General features: G+C 42.4%; 1 protein-coding gene across 3 annotated transcripts in view; it reads left to right on the top strand.

The window, feature by feature from the left end:
* The first annotated feature begins 2,081 nt into the window (after positions 1-2,081).
* Positions 2,082-20,493, top strand: part of LOC309475957 (Golgi apparatus protein 1-like) — a 65,403-nt gene continuing 46,991 nt past the window's right edge. Inside the window, exons 1-4 of one of the 3 annotated variants that reach the window (XM_082138981.1) lie at positions 2,082-2,636; positions 14,939-14,968; positions 17,150-17,236; positions 17,310-17,525. In XM_082138981.1, coding sequence (XP_081995107.1) covers positions 2,328-2,636; positions 14,939-14,968; positions 17,150-17,236; positions 17,310-17,525 — 642 coding nt within the window. In that variant the 5' untranslated portion in view covers positions 2,082-2,327. The remainder of the gene's footprint in view (positions 2,637-14,938; positions 14,969-17,149; positions 17,237-17,309; positions 17,526-20,493) is intronic. The other 2 variants (XM_082138979.1, XM_082138980.1) reach the window with 2 other exon arrangements.

Below are 20,493 nucleotides of genomic sequence, written 5' to 3'. Positions count from 1 at the left end.
GTCTGCGGTCTTGGCCATTAGGTGATTTACTTGGTTTTGTGTAGGTAATGTTGTCAAATATGTTTAAACTTAAATAAACTACCTATACAAGTAGTTATGTCTCTTTGTATTAATTTGTCCTGTTATTGACGTAATGCGCGTCATTGACAAAATGTGCAACCAGATGTTCGAATAGTTCTAATATAGGCTATGTGTTTTTTTTAGAGGGAATATTCGAACGTCATTTTTGAGCAATTTTGACAGCCCTAATGAGCATTACATGCACACAGTGTTGCCTTGCGCTTGCGCGCTAGTGACCGACAACACAGAAACGAAGAGACAGCTGCCCTGCTGGAGTTACGTCGGTGGAGCTACGTGGCGACATATAATACATAATACATGGTTTTATTTTAAAAAAAAGAAAAGGAGCTTTACACACAACCTTATCAGAGCTAATGATAATGACCTGTATTGTTATATATTTATGTAGTCTTGATTTTGGTGTGTACAGTGGTTTTACATTTAAAAGGGTTGTAAATCTAGTTCAAGTAAATTTTAGCACGCCATAGTCAACTTTTCTCAGGTAATTTCACAACAACAAAAATGTGGCTAGTAAAAATGCTGTGTGGCTACTAACTTTGAAAAAAGTTACTGTCAAGCCCTGAATATTTGTGTACTGAACGTACAGTAAGGGATGCATTGGCAAAATCTCACCTGTACTTAGTCAGTCTGGTCACTTTAAACATACTAAAAAACATTTGGAAGAAGGAAAAACCCTTTTGGTAAATTCTTTCAATTGTTCATAAAAAATATTTGTATACTGTAAATACAGTAAAGGTGACGATACACAGGGCAACTTTTTGAGCAATGTTGACGTCAACGGGTAACCAGATGAGACACAGGGCCCACAACCCATCTAAATTATCCAGATATAAATGTATTGCCCATTTTCAATGTGAAAGTGCCCAAGGAACAATCGCTCGGCAAGATTGCCCATCAACATTGCTCAAAAAGTTGCCCTGTGTATCATCACCTTAAGGGAGGTGTTGTCAAAATCTCACCTGTAGTAAGTCAGTCAGGTCCCTAGGAAAGCACTACAGCCTTTGGAATATCCCTTCTGGAATTATTGTAAGTTTTACATAAAAAAATAGGTGTGTACTGTACGGTCCGGTCCCTAAAGCAGCCTCTGTGAATATGCAGCAAATATCAAACCTAAAATTAATTTTACCCCGCTTGGCAACTTTACTTTTTAGGAAAACTCGACTATGTTCTTGTGACATGGCGCTGTCCATGTATGTGGGACTGAAGGTCCTACATGATCCTACCTGCACCTCACAGTTTCAATAACTTTTCAGTGCAGTGGTTACCCAAGTTAAACACTTGAACGTTATTAAGCACTCTCCAAAGAACACACTACACCATGGGGATTGGCATATTATTGCATTTAGTTGACTGTGAAATGCAGCGATATATAAACCTCAAAAATCTTATATGGTGGAACAAACAGCTCCAAAACTTGTTAAAAGTGCACTGTTGCTGCAGTACATGAAGTGTGCTAGTTGAGTAAAGTTGGCAATAAATTCACAGATTCGAACTTCACGAATCAATAACTCGTGAGCTAAGCATTGTTACTACACAAATAAACATTGTTTTAATAATAATTCCCCTCAAAACGATCTTTCCTTCGCAGTGGACAAAATACATTGATCTCTATATGTGCAGGCGGCTGAGAGACAGATCCAAAGGGACCAGTCAGTAACAGTCAAAAACACACACTATAGTGTCACTGAATTCAGTTCATACATCACTACTGTCCTGATGCTTTACTACAACACTTATTTTGGGTAAAAAAAAAAAATGTTTGCATTATTTTTATGATTTGTTATTATGAAAAATATTCAAAACCTTCACTGTAATTCTCTGTATTGTTGCCACATTCAGATCACACATTGCAATGCAATTATACAATTGTATTGCATTTATCCAAAACAAAGTCTTGTTATATAACCAGCAGGACAGCAGTGATGTGTCATGTGTGATCTGAGTTTGGCAACAATACAGAGAATTACAGTGAAGTTTTTGAATATTTTAACACTTTTGGGGTTTTGCACTTCGCAGACGGTCCCTTCCCAGCTTCCTGCGCATAGAGATCAATGTATTTTTTCCACTGCGAAGGAAAGCTCGTTTTGAGGAAAATTAGGTTGTAGCTTGTGATGTTTTATCTGTAGTTATATGTGATAGGTGTTTTGTGTAGCAACAACGTTTAGTTCACGAGTTATTGAACGCGGAAGTCCGCGAATATGCGAATATAAAACCAACTTTATCTAAGTGTAACTCGGCTGAGGAAGATGGCGGCGTTTGGACGTGTTCTGTGGCTCCTGCTGGTGCTCTTCATCTCCGGCTCGATCTGCACTTCTTGGGAAGCCGAACCAGTGGCCTTAGACACCGATAATGCGGCAGATATCAGCGACAGAGCCCGGAACCCCGCGGGCGAGGCGAGGGCCGCGGACGGGCCGCCGGCGAACTGTGGGAGTGGAGTCCCAAGCTGGAGGCTCGCGGAGGAGGAGGCCTGTCGGGAGGACGTGAGCAGGATCTGCCCCAAACACTCCTGGAACAACAACCTGGCCGTGCTCGAGTGCCTGCAGGACCGCAACGACGTAAGAACGTGTTTTTATATGCAGCGTCTGCGATTTAAACCGCATATAACGCATCATCATCAGTCGCTCCGTGCACAATATGACGACCGTTGACGTTCGAACTTGAGTGTGTGGGCCAGTACTTCCGGTGATCTGACAGCGAGAGCGAGAGACGACAGCGACCGAGTTCCATTACCACAGAGAGATCATTTTTCTCAATGAGTGTTTTTAGGATTCAAGAGAGGTGACGTGCCTTTCAGAGGGTGACAGCCTCAGCACTTCATCGTTGTGTGCCGTTATGTACCGTTTCGTCACGTTACAACAGAGAAGTCAGCGTTCATGCGTTCCCCGTTGCCGCTGCGGTACGGGCTGAGTGGATACAGGAGATCCGGAGGGAGGACTTAAACCCGACCACATTTTTATAATTTTCAGTGTATTTCACCTGTGCGTTTCTATGCTTGCTATTACTGCATTTATTTTGTGCAAGTGAGATGAGTAAAGATCTGGTTCATAAATCATTATCTCTTGTGTTTATAAGCAGCATACAGTATGTACTACGTGTAAAATATACACAAACTAAGCTATATTATATTGTTGTATCTACAGTTAAAAATGTAAATATGTGATGATAATATTGATAGAACAATTGATATAAGTAAGTGAAAATATAAAAATAATATTTATGGAGATAAATTGTAGCATATCTCAGGGCAAACATGTGAATGTTCACGGTGCATTTTATGCAAACAACTCTAATCGTAGTTGTAACTCTATATTTACAGTAGGCATAATTGTCATTGCGTATGCGTATGCAGCATGAGTCAAATACAATCTTCTGTTCGTGAACAGTTGTATTTCATTCATTAATCTGACTATGCATCCGTGCATTTAATTGCCATTGGCTCGTGTGATAGTAATATGGATCTTAGTAGTATTTTAAGTGATATAATTGATTATATTAACAACTATAAGAGATCATTTTCGGCTTTCTCCGGCTCCCTACACCGGGCGTAATGCGAAACCGGAAGTGTCTACCCCCACACTCGCTGATCGGAAATCCAACATGGCGGCCATGTGCAACTAGCAACGTGCAACGGCCAATGCTCATGAGGAATGGGCTAAGATTCCTCAGAAACGCTGCCAGAAAGCGACGTCTGGTTTTTACATCTCATTTGCAGCAGGTCATAACAGCAAAATGGTGTTTTACGAAGTACTAAATATGTGTGCCATGAAGGGTTTGAATAATTCTGAGACTGCAGAAGTCATTAAAAGTTGCATTTTCAGTTGAATTTGGGGGAAACCACTTAAAACATTTGTTGTGTTGAGCTATTTAAATTACTTTTGTTTGATTTGGTCACTGCAAACAGCTGGAAGACCAATAAACCTGATTTGCAATGGGAGTTGAATAATTTCAATGACAACTATATGTATATAGCTTTTTTTTTTTTTTCATCACTGCACCACCACCACAAAACTTTTTGTTCTGTAAGACTGGAAAAACTGAAGAACTGGAAGAGAGGGCTACTCTCTGAGAAAACAAAGGAAATTAACATTTGAACTCTCTTGCTATATTACCATCCACATTTGAAACACGATCACACTTGAGTTGATCACCTCCCAGTTTACACATAATGCCCTTCACCCATCCTTACCTGAATTCACCCAAAAATCGATATGGTTTAATATGAACAACTATCATACAGTATTATACATGTTTGGTATCATTTGAAATGTCTCAGTGCGACTGGTACAAATATCTCATTCCCACAGAAGTAAACCAAAAAGGTAATAAGGTGTGGAGAGTTTAGAGATATCTTGTTAACTGCTGTGGGTGTGCCCCCATGTAAATCAACTTCTGTCCCCAGTAAGTCTGGGACGGTGATTAATGCAAATTCCCACTATGAACTCATGTTTACATTTGAAAAGAGCCTTGGTCTGAGTATTTAGGGAGATGCTGAAGAAGGGAGATGCTCCGCATCACGGGCTAATTTGAGTTACAAATTGCCACAACAAAGACAAGAAGTGAATTTTCGTTTAGGGCAGCAAAAGTGGTGCTTGACTAGGGATGGGACGGTATGAAAATTTCATATCACGATTATAGTGACCAAAATTATCGTGATTATCAATATTATCACGGTTTTGTTAAAACGAGATGAAAGTCACACTAAAAACAGATTAATATTTGAAAATCAACAAACAACAAATAAAACAAGCAGCTCTATGCACTTTTTTAAGCAAGATGACCGTCGTCAATAGCAACGCATTATAACACAGCGCACATCCATGTATCGCAACGGACTCTCGCTCTCTCGTTTCATTCAAATACAACTTGCCATCTTGCGTCTCCGTTTTTGGACGATTGTTTTGTACGCTGTACGAAATGGATTAAATTTTTGGGATTTTAAATGGATTTAATCTCAATTCAATATGTCCCTGTAATTATGTGGTAAAAAAAGGTGTAATAAGTGTACAATGATATACATTATTATCACGACTGTAAAAAATAGATTATTATCCCTTAAATGTCACTCTTAATAGAGCTGGTAAGTCCCGCCCCTTCCGCTAACCCCGCTGGACCTCTAGGTTGAAAAATCGTCAATGCAAGTGAATGTGAGAAAATAATTATTTTCTGGTCCCGTTTGAATTTTGCCATGAATGTGAACATATGTTGTCTGTGAATTTTTTATATAATTTTTCGTGTGAAGAATGCTACAATTTAGCGGGTAGAAGTTTGATACGGTTAGACTTTGTGTGAGAGCACTTTGTGGACGACAACTCTTCGCTGCTTTCGACGCGGGAATCTGAAGAAAGAACAGCCCATTTGGTTTGAATGGTGACATTTGGGTACAAAACACACAGGCATCTCGATCTGTCTCCATAGTAGATTATCGCAGCATTAGCACCGTGATTTGACAAGTGGAGGGAAAATGTGTTATGGGCTGACGTCACATAGGCGACATGTAGTCTTTCTCGTTATGTCTTTTCCACAACTGCTAGCCGAAGAATCATACAATATACTGTCAAACTCGTAACATGAAAAATTATATAAAAAAATTCACAGACAACATATGTTCACATTCATGGGACAATTCAAACGGGACCATAAAATAATTATTTTCTCACATTCACTTGCATTGACGATTTTTCAACCTAGAGGTCCACTTGGGGTTTTACGGATGGGCGGGACTTACCAGCTCTATAGTGGGTTACAACAACACACATCTGGACCTGCAGCGTCTTCCTGCGTTTCTGCGACACTCAGAAGTTATAGATCATACAAAGAATATAGATATCGACGGATGCAGGGCTGGCGTGAGAACAAATAGTCATATGTTTAGTAACCAGACGTTTTTTTCGGCAAGAAAAGGCCTCTGAATGTCACATACGTGCAGGTTTTGGGGCTGTTCAAGGTTTTAAAATCTGGTTATCGTGATTAATATAGGTGGGAAATGTGTTTTCTGTTTATGGCTGTGCTTTAAACCGCAAAAAGCTGGAACTTACAACTCACTCACATTCGCCAAAATATGCGCCGTAACGTCAGCGGTGACGTCACGTGCGCTCTCAGATGTTTATGACGAATACTGATATCTAACAGGGTGGAAAAATATCTTTTAGAAGCTGTAGGGATGTTTTCTTGTCACAAAAAGAATGTAGGTTATATAATTTTAAATATATTTTAAAGATAATTTGTTTATTTTACACACTTTAAAGGGAGACTTCACCCATTTGCATCAAGCCTTGTATCGTTAGAAACCCAGTCATATTTTTGAATGGTCGTGCATTATTCCCTCATTTTCCCCTTAGACGGGATAAATAAGGATTTCAGTGTTGCAGTTCCTGCTTACAACGACGCAAAAATCGTCATTTCGCGTCATTCTAAGGAGGAAGTCCCATATCTTTGTAGAGGGGTTGAGACACTCATTCCTCATCTTTCCCAGGGGGTGGGACCCACTCACGCTACAGACCTATTACAGATCAGTGGGTGGGACTTCACATTCTGAAACTAATAGCAATATCCTCCATCTTGTTTGGAAGCTAAGCTAACAGGCGCGATGGAGCCAGATGTGAAGTTACAACAATGGCGGAAGGTACTCAATATGATATGGAAGAACAGGATTTCGTAAGTCTGATGCTCAAATCAGATGTTCGTGGCTACTTTTACGAGCCGCAATATAGCGAAGAGCAGCGGAGGCTGATGGAGGAACTGTCGCGGAGCCCGGACTGGCTCGAGCTGGGGTGGACTGGTGGTGCCTGTGCTCTCACTGTGCGCCTATTCTCCAACTCTAACGTTCATCTGATGTTGAGGGACATCGGTCAGGGGTGTGTTCTCCAACTCAAACGTTCATCTGATGATGAGGGACATCGGTCAGGAGTGTGTTCTCCAACTCAAACGTTCATCTGATGATGAGGGACATCAGTCAGGAGTGTGTTCTCCAACTCTAACGTTCATCTGATGTTGAGGGACATCGGTCAGGGGTGTGTTCTCCAACTCTAACGTTCATCTGATGTTGAGGGACATCGGTCAGGGGTGTGTTCTCCAACTCTAACGTTCATCTGATGTTGAGGGACATCGGTCAGGAGTGTGTTCTCCAACTCAAACGTTCATCTGATGATGAGGGACATCAGTCAGGAGTGTGTTCTCCAACTCAAACGTTCATCTGTTCATCTGATGATGAGGGACATCGGTCTGGAGTGTGTTCTCCAACTCAAACGTTCATCTGATGATGAGGGACATCCGTCAGGAGTGTGTTCTCCAACTCGAACGTTCATCTGATGATGAGGGACATCGGTCAGGAGTGTGTTCTCCAACTCGAACGTTCATCTGATGATGAGGGACATCGGTCAGGAGTGTGTTCTCCAACTCAAACGTTCATCTGATGATGAGGGACATCGTCAGGAGTGTGTTCTCCAACTCAAACGTTCATCTGATGATGAGGGACATCGGTCAGGAGTGTGTTCTCCAACTCGAACGTTAATCTGATGATGAGGGACATTGGTCAGGAGTGTGTTCTCCAACTCAAACGTTCATCTGATGATGAGGGACATCGGTCAGGAGTGTGTTCTAGTCAAGTCAAGTCAAGTCATTTTCATTTATATAGCGCTTTTAACATTGTAGATTGTCTCAAAGCAGCTTTACAGAGATAAATGTATAATTTAACGTAAGATTGTTTTGGCTTTATAGCGGTTCTTTAATAAAGTTATTTTCCAGCTAAAGTTAGTTTTGATTGATTCGCTTCCGTCGCAACGATCATTTGTTTTTAAATTAGGGCCGCCAAGACGACACCATTCTCTCTACACAGACTTTAAACGCGAACCTGTGAGAAACGCTGATGGCGTTCAGATGCGCATTAAGAACGGGTTCTATAGTTATGTGCGTTTGAATATATGTGTGCAGGTTTGGAATTCCCTACAAACCAAACCTAAACAAATTACTGGTGTTTCCTTATAGTTTTGATTCAGAATTTTATTTTATTTTATCAATTCGGGGTAGATACGCAAATTGAGTTTTCCCGACGACGCGTTATCTGTAGAGTGGGAAAGGGATCCTCCATAGGGAGAGACTAGTTGGCACTTCAGCACTGCGTTCTCCAACTTAAACGTTCATCTGATGATGAGGGACATCGTCAGGAGTGTGTTCTCCAACTCAAACGTTCATCTGATGATGAGGGACATCGGTCAGGAGTGTGTTCTCCAACTCAAACGTTCATCTGATGTTGAGGGACATTGGTCAGGAGTGTGTTCTCCAACTCAAACTTTCATCTGTTCATCTGATGATGAGGGACATCGGTCAGGAGTGTGTTCTCCAACTCGAACGTTCGTCTGATGATGAGGGACATCGTCAGGAATGTGTTCTCCAACTCAAACGTTCATCTGATGATGAGGGACATCGGTCAGGAGTGTGTTCTCCAACTCAAACGTTCATCTGTTCATCTGATGATGAGGGACATCGGTCAGGAGTGTGTTCTCCAACTCGAACGTTCGTCTGATGATGAGGGACATCGGTCAGGAGTGTGTTCTCCAACTCGAACGTTCATCTGATGATGAGGGACATTGGTCAGGAGTGTGTTCTCCAACTCAAACGTTCATCTGATGATGAGGGACATCGTCAGGAGTGTGTTCTCCAACTCAAACGTTCATCTGATGATGAGGGACATCGGTCAGGAGTGTGTTCTCCAACTCAAACGTTCATCTGATGTTGAGGGACATTGGTCAGGAGTGTGTTCTCCAACTCAAACTTTCATCTGTTCATCTGATGATGAGGGACATCGGTCAGGAGTGTGTTCTCCAACTCGAACGTTCGTCTGATGATGAGGGACATCGTCAGGAATGTGTTCTCCAACTCAAACGTTCATCTGATGATGAGGGACATCGTCAGGAGTGTGTTCTCCAACTCAAACGTTCATCTGATGATGAGGGACATCGGTCAGGAGTGTGTTCTCCAACTCAAACGTTCATCTGATGTTGAGGGACATTGGTCAGGAGTGTGTTCTCCAACTCAAACTTTCATCTGTTCATCTGATGATGAGGGACATCGGTCAGGAGTGTGTTCTCCAACTCGAACGTTCGTCTGATGATGAGGGACATCGTCAGGAATGTGTTCTCCAACTCAAACGTTCATCTGATGATGAGGGACATCGGTCAGGAGTGTGTTCTCCAACTCGAACGTTCGTCTGATGATGAGGGACATCGTTCAGGGGTGTGTTCTCCAACTCAAACGTTCATCTGATGATGAGGGACATCGGTCAGGAGTGTGTTCTCCAACTCAAACGTTCATCTGATGTTGAGGGACATCGTCAGGAGTGTGTTCTCCAACTCAAACGTTCATCTGATGATGAGGGACATCGGTCAGGAGTGTGTTCTCCAACTCAAACGTTCATCTGATGTTGAGGGACATCGGTCAGGAGTGTCTTCTCCAACTCTAACGTTCATCTGATGTTGAGGGACATCGGTCAGGAGTGTGTTCTCCAACTCTAACGTTCATCTGATGTTGAGGGACATCGGTCAGGAGTGTGTTCTCCAACTCAAACGTTCATCTGATGTTGAGGGACATCGTCAGGAATGTGTTCTCCAACTCAAACGTTCATCTGATGATGAGGGACATCGGTCAGGAGTGTGTTCTCCAACTCTAACGTTCATCTGATGTTGAGGGACATCGGTCAGGAGTGTGTTCTCCAACTCAAACATTCATCTGTTCATCTGATGATGAGGGACATCGGTCAGGAGTGTGTTCTCCAACTCAAACATTCATCTGTTCATCTGATGATGAGGGACATCGGTCTGGAGTGTGTTCTCCAACTCGAACGTTCATCTGATGATGAGGGACATCGGTCAGGAGTGTGTTCTCCAACTCGAACGTTCATCTGATGATGAGGGCCATCGGTCAGGAGTGTGTTCTCCAACTCGAACGTTCATCTGATGATGAGGGACATCGGTCAGGAGTGTGTTCTCCAACTCAAATGTTCATCTGATGTTGAGGGACATTGGTCAGGAGTGTGTTCTCCAACTCAAACTTTCATCTGTTCATCTGATGATGAGGGACATCGGTCAGGAGTGTGTGTTCTCCAACTCAAACGTTCATCTGTTCATCTGATGATGAGGGACATCGGTCAGGAGTGTGTTCTCCAACTCGAACGTTCGTCTGATGATGAGGGACATCGTCAGGAATGTGTTCTCCAACTCAAACGTTCATCTGATGTTGAGGGACATCGGTCAGGAGTGTGTTCTCCAACTCGAACGTTCATCTGATGTTGAGGGACATCGGTCAAGAGTGTGTTCTCCAACTCAAACTTTCATCTGTTCATCTGATGATGAGGGACATCGGTCAGGAGTGTGTTCTCCAACTCAAACTTTCATCTGTTCATCTGATGTTGAGGGACATCGGTCAAGAGTGTGTTCTCCAACTCAAACTTTCATCTGTTCATCTGATGTTGAGGGACATCGGTCAAGAGTGTGTTCTCCAACTCGAACGTTCATCTGATGATGAGGGCCATCGGTCAGGAGTGTGTTCTCCAACTCGAACGTTCATCTGATGATGAGGGACATCGGTCAGGAGTGTGTTCTCCAACTCAAATGTTCATCTGATGTTGAGGGACATTGGTCAGGAGTGTGTTCTCCAACTCAAACTTTCATCTGTTCATCTGATGATGAGGGACATCGGTCAGGAGTGTGTGTTCTCCAACTCAAACGTTCATCTGTTCATCTGATGATGAGGGACATCGGTCAGGAGTGTGTTCTCCAACTCGAACGTTCGTCTGATGATGAGGGACATCGTCAGGAATGTGTTCTCCAACTCAAACGTTCATCTGATGTTGAGGGACATCGGTCAGGAGTGTGTTCTCCAACTCGAACGTTCATCTGATGTTGAGGGACATCGGTCAAGAGTGTGTTCTCCAACTCAAACTTTCATCTGTTCATCTGATGATGAGGGACATCGGTCAGGAGTGTGTTCTCCAACTCAAACTTTCATCTGTTCATCTGATGTTGAGGGACATCGGTCAAGAGTGTGTTCTCCAACTCAAACTTTCATCTGTTCATCTGATGTTGAGGGACATCGGTCAAGAGTGTGTTCTCCAACTCAAACTTTCATCTGTTCATCTGATGTTGAGGGACATCGGTCAGGAGTGTGTTCTCCAACTCGAACGTTCATCTGATGTTGAGGGACATCGGTCAAGAGTGTGTTCTCCAACTCAAACTTTCATCTGTTCATCTGATGATGAGGGACATCGGTCAAGAGTGTGTTCTCCAACTCAAACGTTCATCTGTTCATCTGATGATGAGGGACATCGGTCAGGAGTGTGTTCTCCAACTCGAACGTTCGTCTGATGATGAGGGACATCGTCAGGAATGTGTTCTCCAACTCAAACGTTCATCTGATGTTGAGGGACATCGGTCAGGAGTGTGTTCTCCAACTCGAACGTTCATCTGATGTTGAGGGACATCGGTCAGGAGTGTGTTCTCCAACTCAAACGTTCATCTGATGATGAGGGACATCGGTCAGGAGTGTGTTCTCCAACTCTAACGTTCATCTGATGTTGAGGGACATCGGTCAGGGGTGTGTTCTCCAACTCAAACGTTCATCTGATGATGAGGGACATCGGTCAGGAGTGTGTTCTCCATCGGTCAGGAGTGTGTTCTCCAACTCAAACGTTCATCTGATGATGAGAGACATCGGTCAGGAGTGTGTTCTCCAACTCAAACGTTCATCTGATGATGAGGGACATCGGTCAGGAGTGTGTTCTCCAACTCAAACGTTCATCTGATGAGGAGGGACATCGGTCAGGAGTGTGTTTTCCAACTCAAACGTTCATCTGTTCATCTGATGATGAGGGACATCGGTCAGGAGTGTGTTCTCCATCGGTCAGGAGTGTGTTCTCCAACTCAAACGTTCATCTGATGATGAGGGACATCGGTCAGGAGTGTGTTCTCCAACTCAAACGTTCATCTGATGAGGAGGGACATCGGTCAGGAGTGTGTTCTCCAACTCAAACGTTCATCTGATGATGAGGGCCATCGGTCAGGAGTGTGTTCTCCAACTCAAACGTTCATCTGATGATGAGGGACATCGGTCAGGAGTGTGTTCTCCAGCTCAAACGTTCATCTGATGATGAGGGACATCGGTCAGGAGTGTGTTCTCCAACTCGAACAGTGATTTTATGGCCTGTGAACAGTTGACTTTTTTTTCCTAGTATCTCGTTGTGAACACACAGGATTATAAACGTAATCATTTTGTACTTTTCAATATTAGACATTACAGATGCAGCAGAATTGCACTGAGAAGCTCTGTATACGATAAACCCTGAAAGTCTGAAAGACGATGCTCTCAGGGTCAAACCGGTTTCTCTGTCTGTTATTGGATTTGGAAGCTATTTTTAGTAACATTGACCCTGATCAAGGCCTTCACCCGTGAGGATGAAGAGTTAAGATCTCCTTCACACAGATTCTGGAAAACACACAGATAATGTGTCCCGGGATCATTTGATTTTGGTTCATTCACACTGCCAGTGATTTTCCGGAATCACACACATCCCGTAAAGACGTGTGACGTACACGTGGAAAACACGTTGTGGTGCAACAGCGGGAGTGTTTGCATTGCTGTGAACAACATGGCGGCTGATCCGGCACTTGATGTTGATGTTCAAACTTTGTTGTTTAAAAGTACAACATGTTTCCTTTTCAAGGTGTTAATTAGATAAGCTGTCATTACGCTGTGCGTCAAGTTATGGCTACGACACAGCCCTTATGGCATTGGTCCCGACTTTGGTTCACACAGGGCGTTCCAGTGTGGTGAAGTGAGGAGTCCCAGCTTAGGACCCCAGTAATATGCCTGATCTAAAGCTGTTCTCGATATTCTTAATGTAATCAATCCAACTTTAATTCATGTAATAATCTTTTAATTTTATCCTGATTATTTATAGACCTTATGCATCAGAGAAACGAGGGCGCCGCCATCTTTAGAATATTGTCTTTTAACTTCCGTTTTGCGGTCGCTCTGTATATTTCTATGGCATTGCTGTCCAGGAGTAATTAGCTTTTGAAGTGGATTTACTTAATGTAAAGTTAACGAAAGTTATCATGAGGACTGTAATGTTTAAAGCAGATGACTTAACTAATGCCAGTAGACCGAGAAGATTTTAAATCAGTCAAAAGACAACGAGCGCAGCGCTGAAAAGGGGCGGGGCTACATAAGGTCTATATAGTTAAAGTGAAAGAAATAACATGTTTATGTATGTTTTGCGACATGGTTAATTGTTATTAAGCAATAAGGCACAATATAATTTGTTTTAATTACAAGCATGTCATGTCATAATAAATTCTTAAACAGAAAAATGCCTGTAGCATATTTGTTATTGAAGTTATTAATCGAAAAATATCGTAGATGGTTAAAACGTTATCTCTAATTATTTCGGATAGCTGTATGCTATGCTAATATCAGTGCATTCCTGGAACTGGGTGAGACTGAAGAGTTAAAGCCTGATCTCCGTCTCTGTCTGGGCTTGTTCTCCGCTGTTCAGGACCAGGTCCTCATGGTTCGGGAGACTCCACTGTTATGCTGACGTTTTACATCACACAGAGACGGTTTTATTAGCGGAGGAATAAAATCTGATTAAAATGCCTTGACGCTGCCGTTGATGACACAGTTTACCCCCTCGCTTTATACAGATGATGAACTTTCCCTTTAAACTTGCTGTGTTCTCTCAGGTTCCTCTTTTTTCCTTCAGCATTTTGCAGTGTCATCTTAATCCCTCACACATTAGTCAAAGTTAGCGCTCCATCAGCTGTCGTGTTGTGAAATACTGTTCTTGTTCATGCCAAGCGTTGCTGTAAAGCTGGCTGTGAATGGCATCATAAAGTGAACGAGACACAAATAAAAGCTGTATGTTTATTTGAGATTGAAATAGCCAGTGTTTGCTGGTCATGTGTTGGTAATGTTGGTCTTTAACAGTGTGCTTTTGTTTGCGACTTGCAGTATTTATTGCATTTACTTTTAGTATTGACATTTTAGTGAAATAGTGCCACTATACGGCCTTATAATGTATGTCCACCGGTTGCAGTGTGGAGTTATCCTCCAGCAAAAACTGAAAGACTAATAAGTTTAATTAGTACTTGTGTTTCTGACATGTAGTTATGGAGACATGTTGATTTTATTTCACCACATTGTGTAATCTTCCTGATCTAAAGAGCCTAACATGTGACTACACTGTTATAATGGATGTTTGTTATCTAATATTTAACTTGTGTCAGATAAAGGCAGTGTTTATGTTGCTCTACATGTTAATATGCTGAGTTCACACCAGATGCGCACCAGGAAGAGCGAGGCCAGATCTGTGTTTGCATCTACTGTTAATACACACACCTCTCCTCTCCCCAGGGGTCACACACACACTCCCAAAGTCTTAATGTCAACACACACACAGACACACACACACTAGCAACAGGCACTACTGTCCTTAGGATGGGCCGTAACATTAGACTAGTCGTCCAACAGCTGTTGTTTGATATTTTTAAGTGTAGCTTTAGCTTAGTTAGCTTAGTAGTTACTTTATTGAACCGCTTTGCAGCGCCGGTGCTTTGAATGATCTACAAGTGTTTGTCACACTAAAAGCTGTTTAAAAACACACTTCGAGACGCTGCGTCCGGTTATATAGCTGAGCTCCTTCGACCTGTTTGTGAACGCAAGAAAAATGTTTAAAGGCCCTAAAGAGTCGAGGTCAGGTGATCCAGAAAGCAGATTAATTGTTCAGGGCTTGTTGATCTGTACTCATGTAGTTCTGCACATTACTGTTGTCTGTGTGTAATCTCCTCTGTTCTCCATCTCTCCTCAGGACACACAGATCGCCTCAGACTGCAATCATGTAAGTCTTCACACACACTTCTGCTGTTCTTCCGGCATGCTGAGGTTGAAGTTAACCAACCACACGTGGAGCTGGAGTTTAACACACACTCAACCATAGACATGCATTTATTTGGTTTTATTGGTCTCACAGGTGTCGCTCATCAGTAATCACACCAATTACTTTGGCCGATCTCAAAATCCGGGGCAGACTCGTCACGGAGACTCACTAGTAACCTAGCCTTGTTGTTTAACGGTGCTCTTACCGGTAGGCGTGGCTTGGGAGTGGCCTCGTAGGGCAGCGAAGCAAGTGCATTCTGGGAGTTGTTGTCTTTCATCCACATGAGCCAAAAATACATTTTCTGGCTTTTCTCAGTCTAGAAAGCTCCAAATTCAAAAATAATTTCACATTTCTTCTACAGTGAGGAAAATAAGTATTTGAACACCCTGCTATTTTGCAAGTTCTCCCACTTAGAAATCATGGAGGGGTCTGAAATTGTCATCGTAGGTGCATGTCCACTGTGAGAGACATAATCTAAAAAAAAAAAATCCAGAAATCACAATGTATGATTTTTAAACTATTTATTTGTATGATACAGCTGCAAATAAGTATTTGAACACCTGAGAAAATCAATGTTAATATTTGGTACAGTAGCCTTTGTTTGCAATTACAGAGGTCAAACGTTTCCTGTAGTTTTTCACCAGGTTTGCACACACTGCAGGAGGGATTTTGGCCCACTCCTCCACACAGATCTTCTCTACATCAGTCAGGTTTCTGGGCTGTCGCTGAGAAACACAGAGTTTGAGCTCCCTCCAAAGATTCTCTATTGGGTTTAGGTCTGGAGACTGGCTAGGCCACGCCAGAACCTTGATATGCTTCTTACAGAGCCACTCATTGGTTATCCTGGCTGTGTGCTTCGGGTCATTGTCATGTTGGAAGACCCAGCCTCGACCCATCTTCAATGCTCTAACTGAGGGAAGGAGGTTGTTCCCCAAAATCTCGTAATACATGGCCCCGGTAATCCTCTCCTTAATACAGTGCAGTCGCCCTGTCCCATGTGCAGAAAAACACCCCCAAAGCATGATGCTACCACCCCCATGCTTCACAGTAGGGATGGTGTTCTTGGGATGGTACTCATCATTCTTCTTCCTCCAAACACGTTTAGTGGAATTATGACCAAAAAGTTCTATTTTGGTCTCATCTGACCACATGACTTTCTCCCATGACTCCTCTGGATCATCCAAATGGTCATTGGCAAACTTAAGACGGGCCTTGACATGTGCTGGTTTAAGCAGGGGAACCTTCCGTGCCATGCATGATTTCAAACCATGACGTCTTAGTGTATTACCAACAGTAACCTTGGAAACGGTGGTCCCAGCTCTTTTCAGGTCATTGACCAGCTCCTCCCGTGTAGTTCTGGGCTGATTTCTCACCTTTCTTAGGATCATTGAGACCCCACGAGGTGAGATCTTGCATGGAGCCCCAGTCCGAGGGAGATTGACAGTCATGTTTAGCTTCTTCCATTTTCTAATGATTGCTCCAACAGTGGACCTTTTTTCACCAAGCTGCTTGGCAATTTCCCCGTAGCCCTTTCCAGCCTTGTGGAGGTGTACAATTTTGTCTCTAGTGTCTTTGGACAGCTCTTTGGTCTTGGCCATGTTAGTAGTTGGATTCTTACTGATTGTATGGGGTGGACAGGTGTCTTTATGCAGCTAACGACCTCAAACAGGTGCATCTAATTTAGGATAATAAATGGAGTGGAGGTGGACATTTTAAAGGCAGACTAACAGGTCTCTGAGGGTCAGAATTCTAGCTGATAGACAGGTGTTCAAATACTTATTTGCAGCTGTATCATACAAATAAATAGTTAAAAAATCATACATTGTGATTTCTGGAATTTTTTTTTTAGATTATGTCTCTCACAGTGGACATGCACCTACGATGACAATTTCAGACCCCTCCATGATTTCCAAGTGGGAGAACTTGCAAAATAGCAGGGTGTTCAAATACTTATTTTCCTCACTGTTCATAAATGACCCAATTTAAATACACATTCATCTTTCCAGAGGTGAAGTATCCCTTTAATGTTTAAAAAACAAAAAAATGAACCTCATAACTTCAGTGCTGTTCTTGCTCAGGGTAAAGGTCATTCAGTGGTGTGAGATTGAGGTGTGTAGTGAGCAACTCCTCGTGTTTCTTCAGCTGCTGTGGAACTTCAAGCTGAACCTGACGACCGACCCGAAGTTCGAGTCTGTGGCCGCCGAGGTGTGCAAGACCACCATCAGTGGGGTGAGTGATCGCGCAAACACACTTCTGCACGAACCGTACCACAATAAACCCTTCTTAACCCCCCCCCCCCCAGATCAAGGAGTGTGCCGATGAGGAGCGTGGGAAGGGTTACCTGGTGTCGTGTTTAGTGGACCACCGCACCGACATCTCCGAGTACCAGTGTTACCAGTACATCACCAAGATGACCAGTATAGTGTTCAGCGATTACCGGCTGATCTCCGGCTTCATGGACAACTGCAGAGAGGACATCAACAAGCTGCACTGTGGGAGCGTCACCACGGGGGAGAAGGTAAAGCGCACTGCACTCTGGGTAACTGGGCCTGAACCTTTTAACAGGAAGGATGTAACACTTTTTTTAAAGCCAGTACTTCCTGTTTGATATTTTTAGTATCTCTGCCAGTTTTTGTAACATTAGTGTCAAATACAGAACTGAACAAACACTCACTGTAAGATCGCAAACATTCTTTTTATTATTTATATTTTTACAAGTTAGATTTACGACTGTTCTTTGATCTTGCTTTTGAAAATGTTTCATAAAAAATTAATATATGTTTTTTTTTAGTTTTAGTCAGCAACTGCAAGTTTAATTAAATGAATTAGAAATGCTGCCTTTGCAACTATTAACACTCACAGTTTGATATATTTAATTACACTGTTATGTATATGATCTAGTGAATCTCAAAATGAATATCCATTTGTCATACGGTCCATTATAAAGTGAGATGCCTAAATTCTCTTGCAGCTCTTGTTTAAACGATGGCTTTTAGTTTTTAAAATGTGATAATCGTAATGTATTGGTTATCAGTCATAATGTGACAAGTATCGGTTGACCAGTATCCAGCAGTTCAGTTCAGTGGTCAGTCACTGGTTATTTGTCTCATTTGACCAGCTCATTTATGGCGCGTTTCCACCGAGCGGTACAGTACGGTACGGTACGGGTCGGTACCCTTTTATTTGCGTTTCCACTGCCAAAAGTTGAGAATGGTACCAAAAAGCCGAACCGTACCGTACCACTTTTTGGGTACCCTTCCGTTGGGGTACCTAGCACAGTGGTACGGTACTAAAAGGTGGAGCTAGACTCACTGCAGGACGTTGATTGGTTGACAGAGAATCGTCACTTGCGCGTGCTACGAGGGGAATGACAACATAAGAAGCGGGGGGAGGAGTCCAAGATGGCGTCCTGCTAACTTTACTTTTGCAGAGCTCCGCTGACAAACTTTTATAACGGCACTGATATCACTTATTTAAGTTTTATTTTTTGTAAAAACACCAAGTTTATTTATTTTTTGCTCTCTCCGAGATTCGAATATGAAGTCGACAGCAGACAAAAGGAAAGAAATGTCGCGTGTTTCGCGGCAAACTGACAAGATGGACTTTCACAGCTATGTGTCTGTGGAAGAAACTCTGACTGGGGCCAAAACACCGCTTCCAGATAGCCCAGCTAAACCTCCATCTAAAAAGGGCAAGGCAGATGATGATACCTCATCTATTATTTCAACGCTGTCTAATCTGATTAACACCCGCTCTGACGCCATCGAAAAAATGGTGAGTGAAAATGCCCTAAAGATTGAAGGTTTGAAAAAAACAGTGGATTTCATATGTGCTGAATTAAACGATATCAAAGGCAAAGTCAATCACGTTGAGACAAGATTGAACACTGAAGAGAAGAAGATGGGATTCTGTGAACAACGTCTCACTGACTTGGAAAGATACTCCCGTCGCTGGAACCTACGTTTACACGGTGTGACCGAGAAGGAAAGGGAGGATGCGAGAGCGGAGTCCATCCGTATATGCGAATCCACGTTCCCTGAGGCAGGAAGCAGCCTCGCAGACAAAATCGACACCGTTCATCGCATTGGAAGGAAGCTCCCGAATAGTTCGCGCCCGCGACCCATCATTATTCAGTTTTCTTCGCGAGTGTTGAGGGACGGAGTGTGGAAGGCAGCGAGGACGTCGGAGTTTCTTCGTACCAATCAACTTCGCTTCACTGAGGATCTCATCGCGTCCGATCGGGAAAGAAGACAGCTACTTTGGCCCGCTGTTGACAAGGCTCGAAAGGAGGGAAAGAGAGCTCACTTCGTTGGAGGTCGTGCCTTTGTTGATGGATCTGAAATTTATCCTTCATAAGCATGGTAAACATCTAGTGGGTGTACTTGTTCAGTTTAAGAATGTTCATTAATCTGATTGACTTCATTTATGCCAAATATTGAACTTATTTGACTGTTAGTCAGCTAACGATGCACTTTTATCCCTAGAGGGTTTTACAACCGTTCATTTTGATATCCTATATTTTGTTCTGTTCTTTTGAATGTCCATTTCAGTTGTTTCTCTCAATGCCAGGGGGTTGCGTGATATAGTAAAGCGTAAAGCGTTGTTTTTGTATGCTAAATCCTTCAAAACAGATTTTTGTTTTTTCCAGGAGTCTCATTCTGTTTGTAATGACACCACTTTTTGGAAAAACCAATGGGGCAACGAGGTTTGGATGGCTCATGGTTCGGAGCATTCTGCTGGTGTAATGATAATGAAAAACCATTTCGCAGGTTCAGTGCTACAGAATTATATAGATCCTAAGGGGCATTTTCTTTTATTGTTAATCTGTATAAATAATAGTTTTGTGTTATTGATAAACATTTATGGGTATAATGCTTCTCGGGAAAATGACCTGTTATTAGAAGATATAGGAGATAAAATTTCGTTATGGCTTAATACATTTCCTGATGCTGTAATCTGTATTGGTGGAGATTTTAATATCGCTCCCAATAACAATCTTGATAGATTTCCTCCTAGACAATCCACTTTGCCTAATTCGAAATTGAAAATTTTCATGGAGAAGTTTGATTTAATTGATATCTGGAGGGAGAAATTTCCAAATACTAAATCTTACACTTGGGGCAACAAGAACCACTCAAGACTTTCTCGCTTAGATTACTGGCTTGTACCATACTCTTTCAAACATTATAATGTTTCAGTTAGCATTCTTCCTTCTCCTTTAACAGATCACCATACTATTCTTCTTTCTACTCCTCTATCCACAGATCTTTCAAATACAGTTTCTAGAGCCTCTTATTGGAAAATGAATTCCTCTCTACTTAAGCATGATGACTTGAAAAAAAGAATTTCCTTTTTGATTCAATACTACTGGGTGAAAGCTTCTTCTGACAAAAAATTTTGCCTAAATTGGGAGTTACTAAAATATGAAGTAGGAGTATGTATTAGGCATTTTAGTAGCAATTTGGCAAAACAGAGAAGGTATGAAG

Source organism: Leuciscus leuciscus (assembly GCF_965113295.1).
Source record: "Leuciscus leuciscus genome assembly, chromosome: 15".
Taxonomy (NCBI): Eukaryota; Metazoa; Chordata; class Actinopteri; order Cypriniformes; family Leuciscidae; genus Leuciscus; species Leuciscus leuciscus.
The sequence above is the reverse complement of the archived record's forward strand: the minus strand, read 5'-3'. Positions and strand labels throughout refer to the sequence as shown.